General features: G+C 41.0%; 3 protein-coding genes across 8 annotated transcripts in view; 1 reads left to right on the forward strand and 2 right to left on the reverse strand.

Moving 5' to 3' along the window:
* LOC139563136 (DENN domain-containing protein 2B-like) overlaps positions 1–3,984 on the reverse strand; it is a 78,408-nt gene extending 74,424 nt beyond the window's left edge. For both annotated transcript variants that reach the window (XM_071381445.1, XM_071381443.1), the window contains exon 1: positions 3,358–3,984. The gene's annotated coding sequence lies outside the window, so the exon portion shown is untranslated. The remainder of the gene's footprint in view (positions 1–3,357) is intronic.
* Positions 3,985–4,657: 673 nt separating this feature from the next.
* Positions 4,658–10,399, reverse strand: tmem9b (TMEM9 domain family, member B). Its single transcript, XM_071381454.1, has 5 exons — positions 9,919–10,399; positions 9,482–9,573; positions 9,000–9,108; positions 5,727–5,858; positions 4,658–5,459 (listed from the first exon to the last, which is right to left on the reverse strand). Exons 1-5 carry the CDS (start codon positions 9,997–9,999, stop codon positions 5,304–5,306), a joined length of 570 nt encoding a protein of 189 aa, XP_071237555.1. The 5' UTR covers positions 10,000–10,399; the 3' UTR covers positions 4,658–5,303.
* Positions 10,400–11,885: 1,486 nt separating this feature from the next.
* LOC139563139 (putative nuclease HARBI1) lies at positions 11,886–15,621 on the forward strand. 5 transcript variants are annotated; one of them, XM_071381449.1, is made up of 11 exons: positions 11,886–12,276; positions 12,565–12,635; positions 12,723–12,899; positions 12,990–13,051; positions 13,134–13,220; positions 13,308–13,591; positions 13,671–13,706; positions 13,805–14,359; positions 14,429–14,544; positions 14,641–14,752; positions 14,847–15,621. In XM_071381449.1, the coding sequence occupies exons 8-11, from the start codon at positions 13,888–13,890 to the stop codon at positions 15,215–15,217; spliced, it is 1,071 nt and encodes a 356-aa protein (XP_071237550.1). In that variant the 5' UTR covers positions 11,886–12,276; positions 12,565–12,635; positions 12,723–12,899; positions 12,990–13,051; positions 13,134–13,220; positions 13,308–13,591; positions 13,671–13,706; positions 13,805–13,887; the 3' UTR covers positions 15,218–15,621. The 5 variants fall into 5 exon arrangements, 4 of the variants coding, with proteins under 4 accessions (XP_071237550.1, XP_071237552.1, XP_071237551.1 ...); XR_011672497.1 differs by lacking the exon at positions 14,429–14,544; XM_071381451.1 differs by having other exon boundaries at positions 13,308–13,706.
* Positions 15,622–15,654: the final 33 nt, after the last annotated feature.

A 15,654-nucleotide genomic window follows, 5' to 3' on the forward strand; every position in this document is an offset into this window, starting at 1 on the left:
AGGGATTTAACAAATTTGTGCACAAAATTGGAGAGAAATAAGCTTTTTGTGTGTATGGAACATTTCAGGGATCTTTAATTTCATGCTCATGAAACGTGGAACCAACAAGTTACATGTTGTGTTTATATTTTTGTTCAGTGTAGTTGTCTCTCGGACATGTCAAAGCTCATAAAGTATAAAGAGTACTGAGTGGACTCTGACAGCTTTGTGCTTCAGATTTGCAGAGGTACTAGTGCTGTTTCATACTGGGAAAGGCTGGCTCCAGTAGCATGGATGCACAACGAAGAACAACCTCCTGGAATCCACTGTGGTGTCGAGAAGTCTTGTCTTCAGGGTTTCTTCTGTGCAATGTAAGCAATACATTACGCTGCTTCTCTGTGAGTGTAACATTAGAAAATTAAATACAGTACAAACCTAAATAAGCACTACTTAAACATTCATAGAGAAATCACCTCCACAACCATGACAGAGAGACTGTTATTGTTTGTATAGGGCTACTTGCACAAGAGAATACAACCTTTTTCAATGCTCGGTCTCAGGAATTTGTCCACAGTTTTGATGGCATAAATCTGTTTTAAAATCATCTCCCTGAGGTCTACAACTCTCCACCTTTTACCCCCTGCTAAAGCCATTCAGGCAAAGGGAAAAAACATACGACCAGGCCTGTGTTTTATGTACCCGTTACAGGTCCAATGTACCTTGCGTAGGATCCATCGGTCATGTTCAGTGAATCCACAAAAGCCTCAGAAATTTGACAGTAACCCTCTCCAGTACACTGTTGAGCTTTCACCACACCCTTACAACAAAATATTCCTGTGAGAGCCTCTCCTCCGGCATCTGGAGATTTTAAATAGCCACGGGCCAGTGGGTCAAGGGAGTTATGGAAATGAGGATGGGCCAGTCGCATATGAAAGCCTCCAAGCAGCCAAACAGCATAAGGTCTGATTGAATCGCAAGTCTAAACTGCTTCTGTTTTAACATAAAGATGTTTTTTTAGGAACAACATATTCAATTTCAAGACAGGTCATGAGGCACCCTTTAAACTCCAGCAGTCGAGTCCTCTCATGTTGATGTCTATCCAATACTACTGCCCTAAGGCTACAGAGGCAACAAGACTCACCCTATAAATACTTCCTCTCCCCCTACAGTACCAATTTGCATCAAAATAAGCTTCAGGGCCTGTAGACTTTTCAGTGGTTCATCTAGTATCATAATGTAATCGTATCCATCTTCTTTTATCCCTTAGCATCATTGGGCAAAAATATGATTCAATCTCATTCTGTTGCTGAGAAATTTCTCAAAATGGACAAAAATCTGAACTTTTTGTTAACACAAGGAATGCTACTAGAGGCATGTAAGCTATTCGGTGTGTGTGATTGTTTGATTATGCATACTTGTAATAGGTGCTACAGCCTCAGGCACCACTATGACCCCTTTTGACTGTTCTTTTCATATGGAGTCCATTTGGAATCTGTGACCCATGGAGAACGCTGTTACCAAAGGCTGCCATGAGACTTTTAAAAGATCTGCCACTGCTGTCCCCATGTACAAATAATACACATCTCCACAGATCTAAAGTCACTACCACACATGGGATTTATTTTTTATTTCTAATAAACACCCACCTATGTTTTGCAGCACTGTTGGGATTAGGGAAACACTTCAGGACATGATCATGTGACGTATTTGTTATCAGGGAGGAAATTGGCAGCCTCCAGTCACATTAGCCTTCATCCTGATTAGTTCAATGTGTTAATGGTATTATAGCTGTCAGCCTCACATACTGAAAGTAGAGGAATGTCCTGCACATTGTCTTAATTCTTGCTCCAGATGCTTTCTTAAAGGCCCAGTGCAGTCAAAATGTTGTTGAATCTGTGTTTTGTATCATATTGTATAACAGCTGATCAAACTAATACTGCAAAAGTGTGAAAACATTTGATCAGTGTCAGTGTTATTTGGTTGAAAACACAATCTACACAGGACCTTCTAATCAGCCTGTTTGCATTTGCATGGGCGAAAGTTTCGGCTTGCCTGGTGTCATCACCAGGCGGTAAATTGCTAAATAGACAAATAACAAAGAGAGTTCCAAACCTCTCTGCCAATAACTGCTAGTTTTCAGTTTTCCCCTCCCAACTCAGACCACTCCCAGACAGTCCAAGCAAAATTCTAGCTTGATAATTTTTTTGCACAAATATATTTTTGCCCATGTTAATGGAAATCTATTACAGTAAGGGACTTAATTGTTACTCAGAAATTATTTGATATTGATATAAAACGGTTCCATTGGGCCTTTAAGAATTACAGGATAAACACATGCATGGAAGTAGTTATTCTCCCTTGTGCCCCTCCCTAACCACAGTATTTACTCAAGAGATGTCTAATAATTCATATTCTAACAATCGGAAATCATTGTACTGTTATAGACAGGAATAAATCATACCAAACAGCCCATCATCAATTTCAAGCAGAGAGTAACTGCTCAGCAAGGACCTACCTATACACTCTATTATCTTGCATTTCAGTGGCATTGAAAGGTATTTCCAGACAGCAGACATGTTAGTCTGACCATGGTCAGGCAGACCTTGGGAAGGTTCTGACTGAAGCTTCTCCTGCAGGGATGCAGCCTCTGTGAGCCTTGAAACGATTCCTACAGTCTGACACTGAAGAGGGGATTGAGGAGACAGACCCTCTCCGTCTGTCATTAACCAAAGAGGGACAGATAAGAGCCTGGACCTTAAAACACAGGATGGGTCCTATTAAAGGGAAGTACCTTGGAGTATTGTTTTGCATGGACATGCAATAATTCAGATTGAAAGAGTAGTTCTAATACTTTTACTTTCGTCTAGAAGCCTGCATTCCCCCACGCATGAAGCTAAATTTTTAAGTAATACTTCAATAAAAGCATACTGTAAAGAAAAAAACTAAATTCACCCAAATCCTCCCATATTGACTGATATTCAAATGGTAAGAATGATACAAAAGATTCATATATTATTATTTCAGTTAAGATGCCAGATTGGGTATTTAGGGTAGTTCCTATAAAAGGCCTAAGGCGCCCCCTAGTTTCTGTTCACAGTACAGCACTTGCTTTTGAGGTTACTGTATTGAATAAAACAATTTTGGGGAAACTATTGTTGTTCGTAGGTTATTCTATCAACCCAGCAATTCACTCTCATAAAAAAATCTCAACCTTTTTGTGGCAATTATTTATGATTTTCTGCATTATTGTCCACGCAAGTTTCATAAAACAGAAAATGCAAGAATCAGTTTCATAAAACAGTTAATGCATTATATTAAGTTAAAACTACAACATATGGGTTTACTTTATGAACAAATTAAAAGGAAAGTTCTCCTTACCTTTTCCTTTATGAACTTATTGGAGTATTTTTCAACAATCCATTCTTTGACAACGCAAATGTAGCTCTCTTGCAGAGTATCCTTAAATCTGAATTTTCTGCGCGGAGCGTAGCATACTTTTTTTCTGGATAACGGACTGCAATGCATACAAAAAAAATAAAAAGGGAGAGAACAGGAAACGATGACGGCAGCTCTGCAAAAGTAATTGAAAAATGAATAAATTATCACTATTGTCTTGTATATCAACATATTGTCATTAGAGATCAATTTTATTTGCAAACTTATCCTGTAATTTTACTTCGTGTTCTATTGTTCAATGGTGAACTTGCGAAATAGACCGATTACTTTTGTTCAGATTTAGTTTCCTCTGGGTTATATTATGAATGATGGATTTTTAATGCATTAATATAATTTAAATCCATTGGTTATTAAAATGTCTCATCCGTTGTTGCATTGCTGTTTATCGCCCTATGCATTGCAACGCCCTGTACTAAAATTATAATATTGATAGAACTCCGAAGGTATAGTATACCTACCATTTTGTGCGAATGTTTTGAGCGCCTATCAATGTTGGCATTAGTGCAATATGTTTTTGTGTGCTTATCAATGCGATCATCAATTTAGGCTTATGTATTTTACCCTTTATGTTGAAGTACGACTCCTGGAGGATGGTCCAGGAATTTGACATTGTCTGCAGTAAACAAAATCATTATGAATATTACAGAAATGTATTTCAAATTTGAAGTTATCACAGATCAGATTTAACACTTTCGTTAGGTCACCCAACAGTAGCATTTTCTACCCACTTGACAACCACCCTGCTATCCCAAATGATCATTGTTTTACATCAGTGTAAAAGACAGATGGTGGTATCAATACTGTCTAACAGATATTAAAGTTATTTAAAGTTTGAATAAAGGAGGATCTCATTAATGTGAGTCATGTGAAATTAATCTAAATGGAGAGGAGTAGAAGCTGAAAACAAAACAAGCAAGGTGCAGAGATGGTGTACATCTACTCTAGCCAGTGACAGCTGTGGGCTCTGACTTCAGTAACACACATATATTCAAAGGAGAGGACTAATGTTTACATTAAATGTACCATCAGATGATAGGTTAACAGTCAAAATGTCTCCCAAATGCTACATTAGACCTACAGGAGAGCATGATACAGGAATGTTGACACCACAGTCAGCACACAATGAAATACATACATCTGTACATCAACTGTTGTTTAGGGTAAAAGGTTGTAAATAAGTTTATACATCACTTCTTAAAAAACATGCTTTTTGACAAGAGACTGATGTTACAAATTTTTACTGTTTCCAACTCATTCCCATCTTCTGTAGTTTAGGTAGCAGTTGTTACATTTATTGTAGACGTTTTCATTAGCTTGAGTGATTCATTTTGGCATGATATTTTTTTGTTTTATTTACTCTACCCTCAAATGTCTCACCTAATTTCATTGGTGACATGGCAAGCATTTACTGTTATCAGAAGCTGCCAACATTACTGTAAAAGAGTGCATACGGTCACACATCGTTTATACTTTATCAGAAGCCAAAGATTATCATCAGCTTGTGCAAAATGGCACGCATTATCCATTTTTGGGGGGGCTACAAACTGTAACATCTAACTTTCTATTAGTATTATTAAATCAGAAAGTATACAAAGTCATACAGACACTGGCATTATCTTAAGTCAAAGGTCTCAAATGCAACACCCCACTTCAACCTACTGATGTAGAGACCCTTTATGATCACCTCCTGAATACATAGAGCTATATGATCACATTTCCTGAAATACAGGTCCAGTTGAGGAACAAAACACCAATAAGGATGAAGCTCAGAAGTCCGGGAAAGAATCAGACAAAAAAAAAAATAATGGCCACACAGTCACAGTAATATGTTTTGCTTCACCCAGGGTTTTTGTTTCCTGGGGATGAGTTTAGCTGAGCACCACATGGCGGTCAAACACAGACTTCCTCTGTTCCTGGACCTGCCTCCGCCAGCGCTGCTGAGCGTGCTCCACTTTGTTCAGCATGTTGGGACGAGAGGTCGAACGAGACAATACGTTGTGTGCGTTGGCGAAAGGCTGCTGGTCCTGAACCCAAGAGACAGATGTTACAGTGAAATTGTGACAAGCTAGAGTTGACCTTTTTCAGAAACATTTCCAAACACAATTCTCTATGAGATATTCATCAAATCAATTTACAGCATGAGACAAATCTGAAAACATCACCACATACATTGCCCCAACAAGTCACACAATACGAGAGCCACAATCAAACAACAAACATGTCATGGCTACAACAACTGCTTTGACTTAAAGGCCACCACTATAGTTGGGATGGGCAACATGAACACATACCCCGACATCATCATCATTCTGGAGCTGTGAGTGTCCAAAGAGCCTCCTCTTCAGCATGGGCTCCAGCAGGGTCAGGTACACCATGTAGAGGAAAAGCAGGCCCAGGATGGACAGGTAGATTATGATAGTCACCTGGAACACAGTGGACACAAATCAAATCAAAATGTTATTTGTCACATGTGCCAAATACAACAGGTAGAGCTTACCATGAAATGCTTACTTACAAGCCCTTATCCAACAATGCAGTTCAAGAAAGAGTTAATAAAATATTTACAAAATAAAATCAATCAAAAAGTAACATGTACATAACAATAACAAAGCTATATACAGGGGGTACCGGTACCGAGTCAATGTGCGGGGATACAGGTTAGTCGAGGTCATTTGTAAAGTGGCTATGCATAGATAATAAACAGTGAGTAGCAGCAGTGTAAAAACAAAGGGTTGGGTCAATGTAAATAGTCCGGGTGGCCATTTGATTAGTTGATCAGCAGTCAAACTCATTAGGCCTTGGCTGCCTGCAAACGCTCCCTAAAACACTTCTGCGAGCAGGCCTTTCTAATCGACCTGGCCCAGGTATCCTGGAAGGATATTGACCTCATCCCGTCAGTCGAGGATGCCTGGTCGTTCTTTAAAAGTAATTTCCTCACCATCTTAAATAAGCATGCCCCTTTCAAAAAATGTAGAACTAAGAACAGATATAGCCCTTGGTTCACTCCAGACCTGACTGCCCTTGACCAGCACAAAAAACATCCTGTGGCGGACTGCAATAGCATTGAATAGTCCCCGCGATATGCAACTGTTCAGGGAAGTCAGGAACCAATACACACAGTCAGTCAGGAAAGCAAAGACTAGCTTTTTCAAACAGAAATTTGCATCCTGTAGCTCTAACTCCAAAAAGTTTTGGGACACTGTAAAGTCCATGGAGAACAAGAGCACCTCCTCCCAGCTGCCCACTGCACTGAGGCTAGGCGATACGGTCAACACCGATAAATCCATGATAATCGAAAATTTCAATAAGCATTTCTCTACGGCTGGCCATGCTTTCCTCCTGGCTACCCCAACCCCAACCCCGGCCAACAGCTCCGCACCCCTCGCAGCTACTTGCCCGAGCCTCCTCAGCTTCTCCTTCACCCAAATCCAGATCGCAGATGTTCTGAAAGCGCTGCAAAACCTGGACCCGTACAAATCAGCTGGGCTAGACAATCTGACCGTCTCTTTCTAAAATTATCCGCCGCCATTGTTGCAACCCCTATTACCAGTCTATCCACCTCTCCTTCATTTAGTCCGAGATCCCTAAAGATTGGAAAGCTGCCGTGGTCATCCCCCTCTGCAAAGGGGGTGACACACTAGACCTAAACTGTTACAGACCTATATCCATCCTGCCCTGCCTTTCTAAAGTCTTTGAAAGCCAAGTTAATACAGATCACTGACCATTTCGAATCCCACCGTACCTTCTCCGCTGTGCAATCCGGTTTCCGAGCTGGTCACGGGTACTAGCCGATATCATAACCGCCATCGATAAAATACAGTACTGTGCAGCCAAGGCTTTCGACTCTGTCAATCACCATATTCTTATCGGCAGACTCAATAACCATGGTTTCTCAAATGACTGCCTCGCCTAGTTCACCAACTACTTCGCAGATAGTCTCTATGGTGGTACCACAGGGTTCAATTCTCGGGCCGACTATTTTCTCTCTATATATCAACGATGTCGCTCTTGCTGCGGGTGATTCCCTGATCATCCTCTACGCAGACAACACCATTCTGTATACATCTGGCCCTTTGGACACTGTGTTAACTAACCTCCAAACAGCTTCAATGCCATACAACACTCCTTCCGTGGCTTCCAACTGCTCTTAAACGCTAGCAAAACCAAATGCAAGCTTTTCAACCAGTCGCTGCCCGCACCCGCCCGCCCGACTAGCATCACTACTTTGGACGGTTCTAACTTAGAATACGTGGACAACTACAAATACCTAGGTGTCTGGCTAGACTGTAAACTCTCCTTCCAGACTCATATCAAACATCTCCAATCCAAAATCAAATCTAGAATCGTCTATCTATTTCGCAACAAAGACTCTTTCACTCACGCCGCCAAACTTACCCTAGTAAAACTGACTATCCTACCGATCCTCGACTTCGGCGATGTCATCTACAAAATAGCTTCCAATACTCTACTCAGCAAATTGGATGCAGTCTATCAGTGCCATCCGTTTTGTTACCAAAGCACCTTATACCACCCACCACTGCGACCTGTATGCTCCAGTCGGCTGGCCCTCGCTACATATTCGTTGCCAGACCCACCGGCTCCAGGTCATCTACAAGTCTATGCTAGGTAAAGCTCTGCCTTATCTCAGCTCACTGGTCACGATAACACCCACCCATAGCACACACTCCAGCAGGTATGTCTCACTTATCATCCCCAAAGCCAACACCTCCTTCGCCTTCCCTTCCAGTTCTCTGCTGCCAGTGACTGGAACGAATTCCAAAAATCGCTGAAGCTGGAGACTTACATTTCCCTCACTAACTTTAAACATCAGCTATCTGAGCAGCTAACCGATCGCTGCAGCTGTACATAGGCCAACTGTAAATAGCCCACCCAATCTACCTACCTCATCCCCATACTGTTTCTATTTACTTTGCTGCTCTTTTGCACACCAGTATCACTACTTACACACCATCATCTGCTCATCTATCACTCCAGTGTTAATCTGCTAAATTGTAATTACTTTGCTACTATGGCCTATTTATTGCCATACCTCCTCATGCCATTTGCACACACTGTATATAGACTTTCTGTTTTTTCTATTGTGTTGACTGTACGCTTGTTTATTCCATGTAACTCTGTGTTGTTGTTTCTGTCGCACTGCTTTGCTTTATCTTGGCCAGGTCGCAGTTGTAAATGAGAACTTGTTCTCAACTAGCCTACCAGGTTAAATAAAGGTGAAATAAAAACAAATTGACTCCATTTCAGCTCCATAATAATAGACAGAGTTGACTGGTTAGTAGCAGAGCATATGCGCCGATGCTATCCCACTTGAGCACACCGCTGCGTGATATCCCATCGCCGAAATCGTAAAGTCCCCTGTGTTTCAGGAACATTGAATAAAATTATATTTGAAACTACTTTGCCTGTTGTCCTTCTGCCGTTGGGAATTTAAGCAAAAATGTTCACATGAAAGTATGAAGAATCATCTCCTCTCTGCTTTACCACATGGCAGGATAGCAACGGCACATGTGCGGCTAGCTGGTCGGTAGATTTCCCAGACTTACCTTGATAGTTCCAGAACTCCTCTCCTCATATTTGCATTCACAACGCAGACAGTACGCCTCCACATCCTTTCCATCAACTGGCATTGGCTCCACAACATGAAGGCAGTTACTGAAAACAAAATATACAATTAAATCGGAATATCTCTTCGAAAGCACAGTGAGGTTGAAGTCTGTAACAGTGTAAAATTATGACAGTGTAAAATTACAGTTAGCCTAATCCAATTACAGTTAGCCTAATCCATCAGACAACCCATACATTCACCACACCTCAGACAGTGGTCATGTTCCACTGCATGCATCAACCAAATGGTTGCATGCCACATCATGGACTGTCATCGATTGACAGATTGTTATAACATATGGTATGGTTAGCTGATAGGTAAAACACCTATCCAGGTGTTGTACGATCTGGCAACGTCTAAGCAGTGGAACACGACCAGTATGTAATCATCTGTAAATTACATCATGACAACACAACATACCAATCCTTTAGAGATACATTTTGTTTGTAGATCTGTCCATCGATGTCTCTGTACGGTGGGCAGGTACATTTACACCGGATATCCTCTGAATTCTATGGGAAAAGTTGGGGAAACGGTCAGGCTGTGATATCAGAGAACATTTTATGCCATAAAATGGTGATATAACTATCTACCTGTCTTCTAAAATAATCTTACACAGCCAGTAGAATAATCACATTTACTGTAACTTTACTGAGCAGGTTACCAGCTTGCTAGTTAACTAACTTTGTCCTTCCTTGTGACGACAATCAATGGCTTACTAGCCTGATCCATATTTGGCTAGCTAGCTAACTACAGCAACTAGCCAGCTGACTCAACAACTAGCATTAAACAATGTCAATATAAATAGTTTTTATTTATTTAAAGCAAAGAACAGTCATGTGAACAACAGAGCCTACTTTAGCATCCGTCGTCTGTGTTGACATCAATAGCAAACCAACAAGAAGAGCGAGCAGCTTGAAGGCAACGCTCGACATCATATTTATATGTTGAAGTCCCAGAGTACAAGCTACTAAGAAACTAGAGAAGCGATATCCTGAAATCAGATACACGTTTTTTTTTAACTGACAACAATCATTCTGCTAGCATCAAACATTTCTTTCGACTGATCAGCTGACAAATGCCTGACATCTCTTCCTGTGCGCGTAAATAGCATTCCCCGGGTAAACAGCTGTCGGGAACAAAACATATAGCAATGATGGCCTTTCTGTGAGGGTTCTTGCTATCCGGCATCCGTGGGGCGTGCATACCCCCTTAGATTTGTTTCATAGTTTATAAAATCTCCTAAACCTGTGTTTACAGCCAGGCCTTATTTTTTAGCGTTTATCATAAAACCATACGACGAACCATGGCGGAGTTAGTGCCTACAAAAAGACGCCATTACTATTTCTCTTTATAAAGTTGAAATTTAAAAGGTTAAGGCACAGATAGAACAATGAGACAGATATTTCACCGGATGTATACATGTGATGAGATGGATTTTGGCCGACAATCTGCACATTTTCTCATCGATTATACATGTTATCTCAATACAGTTTTATGTTCCCAAACTACAAATATGTTATGCAGACTTTACCCATTGCCAAAGTTGTAAGAAACCGTATCGTGTAAGAGTGCAAAGGCGAATTGAGTTATTGCACACGCGCACTTGTGTTCCCTAACGAAAATATGCAGAGGCCAACAGGATCTCCCTAGGTGACAGCGTGGCAGGCAATATTTTTGTTTAATTCAAGAGCAAAAACAATTAGAACTAACTGAACACAATAACTCATGTTATAGAGCCTATATAAAAACCGACATAATTAATGTATTATTTTGATTTGGACAATGTTGTTGCTTATATTGAAAATAGCATATCAGAAAGCAAAAGAAGTAAAGCAAAAGCACAATATTATGTTTATTTGCTTTATTTACAACATGTTATATGTACAAACATAAAAATATAGACATACATTTATTTGCTAAGTCATAAGTGAATAGAGCAATTCTATTTTACAAACCTCTCATTCCATATCTGGAATGTATAATCTCACTTGATCCCCCTCATATTGCTCTACATTTCTAGTCACACCACTCAATAATCTCACTTCTATGAGTAGTGAAAAGTAGTCTTTGGTATCTGTTTGAATGATCATAGTGAAGAGCTAGTCTTGGTCCATGGGCATTTGTTGTTCACTCAAAGCCCAGTGGCATGGAATATTCACTGTCTGGTCATTTATTAAGTAAAACCATGTTTTCAGGACAGCAAAAATACAGGTTGTGAAGGGATGTGTTGATACTGCACACGTGTCAGGAATGCAGTTAACTACAATACGTTAACATTTTAATCTAATACTTTTTACACAATATACAATACATTCATAAGGATAATTTATTTTGTGGTATCACTACATTCTTTGTAGTGCTTTAAAGTTCCCACCATAAAGTCACATTTGTGCTATATTCTTTTCTCATATTCAGGCATATTTCTGTCAACAATTCTGATCTAAATGTGAAACATGATTTTAATAATGTATGTTATAAGTATACACTATCTATGTGGTTGACATTTAGCATAAACCTCAGTTAACTTTTTATACATAATCAAGTCTTTTCTCATCCGCTTTCTATGCTATTGGTGAAAGTTCCGTTTACCATAATTATTTTCAAGATGTTGTTACACCAGTATGCAAATCGAAGCTTTCATGAATTTAAATGCTAACAATCAAATCAGCTTACCACTTCAAGCTTTATTCCTGAGAATGAAAGTTTAAAATCAAAAGGAAAAGACAAAGTCTGTCTAAACGTTGCAATGCTCACACACAGGAGTGTATGGAGGTATCAGAGATAGATGTGGTATCGAAGCACAAAAACTTAGCTCTAGAATGTAGACCTGGGGCCTGTTGCACAAAAGTAGAATTAAGACATCCGGGATAAATGACTCAGCTGAGCTCAATGAAGCCAAAACATGTGCGTCCAGGCTTAATTGGTTGCACAAAGACCAAGCCAGGATGAGCAGACACGGATTCATTAAGCCAGGTGAAACCAATCCTGGATAGGTGCGCGCTCACGGCTCACTCAAATAGACCCCGCCACAGATCACAGATTAACTGATTTACCATGGCAACTAGAGCCGCGTACTTTTCCCCGTCGGAAGCACAAATCCTCATGGAGGCATACGAGGAGGTAAAATATATAATTAAGAAGAAAGGCAACACCGCCACAGTGATAAAGCAAAGAGAAAAAGCGTGGCAAAGTATTGCAGACCGCCTGAATGCGTAAGTAGTGCACAATTACACACTCACCGCTCCGCTGAAACATCACAATTACAATTCAAATATTTAATTCACATCTCCAAAAATGCAGTTGTACTGTAATTATGAAACGGTTAAATTTTTAATTGAAATGCACTGCAGATATGAGTGAAATTGTGTAAAGTAACTCCATCACACTGTATAAAGCTATGATAAATTTTTTGATATTTTTACTGAAAACAAGACAAAAATACCAAGTAATTTTTTGCAGTGTGACTCCATTAAAGTGTGTGTGTGTGTGTGTGTGTGTAGATTAAACATGAACGGGCCAAAACGGACATGGCAGCAGGTCAAAATCAAATACAAGAACATTCTGCAGAATGGTATGGTCCCTGACTAATATTTAACAAAGCACAAGCATATATTGTACCCAGAAGGTGCCTGCTCACACATTGTCTGTACTGTTTTAGCAGTGAAAAAGAATACCCACAGACAAGGCACGGGTGGTGGGTCACCAAAGGCTGACCTTACCCCAGCAGAGGACATGGCCTTGGAGCTAAATAAAGGCAGGCCCGTCTTAGAGGGGATCCCTGGGGGGAAAGAGACGAGCATAGGTTCCTCCCAAGATGCCACCCGCTTCATTCAAGGTATGTCCTTCCATCTCTACATGGGATACAACCACATTCATATTGAATCAATTTGGACTGTCTGACTTTGGTTTACCTATTGCCTTGCAGTGTCTGGCAGCACTGTGTTCCTGTTAGAGCCACCAGCACAAGCACCAGACGATGCTGATCCAGTGAGTACTCCATCAAAGGCATACTGTAGGCCTGGCATGTCTTGTCTACTAGCTTCAATATGAATCCGATTAAATGTGATAGGGTGAAGGCCCCAGTGCAGCAGCAACAGCACATGATGGAGACGATGATGAGGAGGAGACCATCTCTCTGGATTCCAGAAGGCATGAGGTATCATGTTAAGACTGTGAAAGTACTATTTACTCTACAATGGTGAGGAGTCCTCATCAAAATCAAAAAATCTAATTTCTTTTACAGGACCCAGATGCTATACAGTGGGAAAACCAGCCTGGCAACATAGTGCGTATTAATAAAAGGACACCACATCCTGCCAAATTCCAGCTGCGCTAATTGTATTGTGTTCACAGAGCTCACAAGCTATCAGAAAGTTGTATGGCAACCACCTCCGGCGCCAACTAGAACTGGCAGACATAGACATTCAGTACAAGAAGAAAAAGATGGAAAATCTTGCACTGGAGTCCGAAATAAAAAAGAGGACAATTAGGAAACTGGACCTTGAAATAAAAAAACTTGAGAGGGAGGTGAGATATGCCTTCAATGTACACTGTATGCTAACTGTAACACAAATGTATTAATCATTATTTTTCTTTCCTCCCCCAGCTCCAAGAAGATGACACAGCTCAAAATAAAAATTAGGTATATTCTCGTAAAGTCAAGTGAGCCATGACATATGAGCTCTTATTGTGAGCACACAGGACGGTGGCATCTTTCTAAGGTTTTTTTTATTTTCCCAGCAATCAGTACAACCAAGTCATCGTTATAAGGCATCGCCCTCTTTTGCCCACCCCCCCAGCACCAGGTGTGGCCACTAGCCTATATGAAGGCCCAAAATTGTGTGTTCCTTTCTGCTCTGACAATGGCATGCCCATTCGTGCGAGATGTGGTGGATGAAGAAGCACTTGTGCTGAGGAGAGCCTTCAGGCGAGAAAGGGTCTTCAGGGACCGGTTGGACCCACTGGCCTTCCCTGATGACCATCTATATGAAAGATACAGGTTTTCTGCAGATGGCATCAGGTATCTATGCAGACTACTGGGTCCCAGGATTAAGCACCGCACTGCACGGAGCCATGCACTGAGTGTGGAGCAAATGGTTTGTGTGGCCTTGCGCTTTTTTGCTAGTGGAGCCTTCCTGTACTCAGTGGGGGATGCAGAACAGCTGAACAAGGCCACAATTTGCCGCACAATAAGGAGTGTGTGTCTGGCTATCAAAGCATTAGCAGATGTCTTCATCTCCTTCCCTGGCCACAGAAGACTCTGTGACATCAAAGAGGAGTTCTATAGGATTGCAGGTAAGAGGATCTACAAATTACAGGACAACTGTTAACACATAGTAGGATACTCATTACTTTGTGTGACAGGTTTCCCCAATGTCATTGGTGCAGTGGACTGCACACACATAAGGATAAAAGCCCCCTCAGGTGCCCATGAGGCCGATTTTGTGAATAGGAAATCCTTTCACAGCATTAATGTTCAGGTGAACATAACTTTTTGATATTGTCCATTGACGAACACTCTGCATTGCCAGTGATGTGCATTGATTGGTGTAATATTCCTCATCTTATGATTTCAGATGGTCTGCAATGCTGACTGTGTGATCAGCAATGTTGTGGCAAAATGGCCTGGCTCAGTCCATGACTCCAGAATCTTTCGGGCCTCTGAAATCTATCAGTGCCTATCACAAGGTAAGCCACACAACCCCTATTTATAACCATCATGGCTGTGTCAAGAATATCACTGTGTTTATGAGGTAGTAATGATGAGATTTTGTGTTGACAGGTGAATTCTCTGGTGTGTTGCTGGGAGACAGGGGGTATGGCTGCCAGCCTTTTATCCTGACACCTTTCACAGACCCCCAGGAAGCACAGCAGGCCTACAACCATGCCCATGCCAGGACCAGGGCCAGAGTTGAAATGACCTTTGGCCTCCTGAAGGCACGCTTTCACTGCCTTCACAAATTAAGGGTCAGCCCTGTTAGGGCATGTGATATTACTGTGGCTTGTGCTGTCCTCCACAATGTGGCCTGCCTGAGGAAGGAGAGGGCCCCCAGAGTGCCACCAGCCATGGACTGGGACAATCCGGCAATCTTCCCTGATGACGACAGTGGTCGGCTGCTGAGGGACCAATATGTGTTGAATTATTTTAGTTAGTATGTGTGCTTTCAATTTTGGTTAAATATGTCCTGCGGTGGCAGAGGAATTTGGGTTTTTTTGGGTTCGTTTTTTGACGAATTTGGCCTCTTATGATGTTTGTGCGGTATACTGTGTGTAATACAAGGCTGCAGGGAGGCTACTGCATCCATTCATTTGTCTGTTCAGTTGATGTGTATGCATTTGTCCTGCATTTATTTTAGTGTGCAGACATGCAGGGTGTGTTATATACAGACCTTTGAATGTGTATGTATCATTTTGTATAATATGCTTGGATTCTGTGCTTTCCATCTTGTAGAGTCACTGTGACTTCAGTTTCGAAAGGAGCTGATGGTTTACCTGCTTTGTTTTGTCCTTATTCAATAAAGGAACATAATGTTACACATTGTGTTTTTATATTCATATGGAATGTGTATTTGTTTATATGACAGAGTACT

The sequence above is a fragment of the Salvelinus alpinus genome, chromosome 33 (genome assembly GCF_045679555.1).
Source record: "Salvelinus alpinus chromosome 33, SLU_Salpinus.1, whole genome shotgun sequence".
In the NCBI taxonomy this organism is placed as follows: domain Eukaryota; kingdom Metazoa; phylum Chordata; class Actinopteri; order Salmoniformes; family Salmonidae; genus Salvelinus; species Salvelinus alpinus.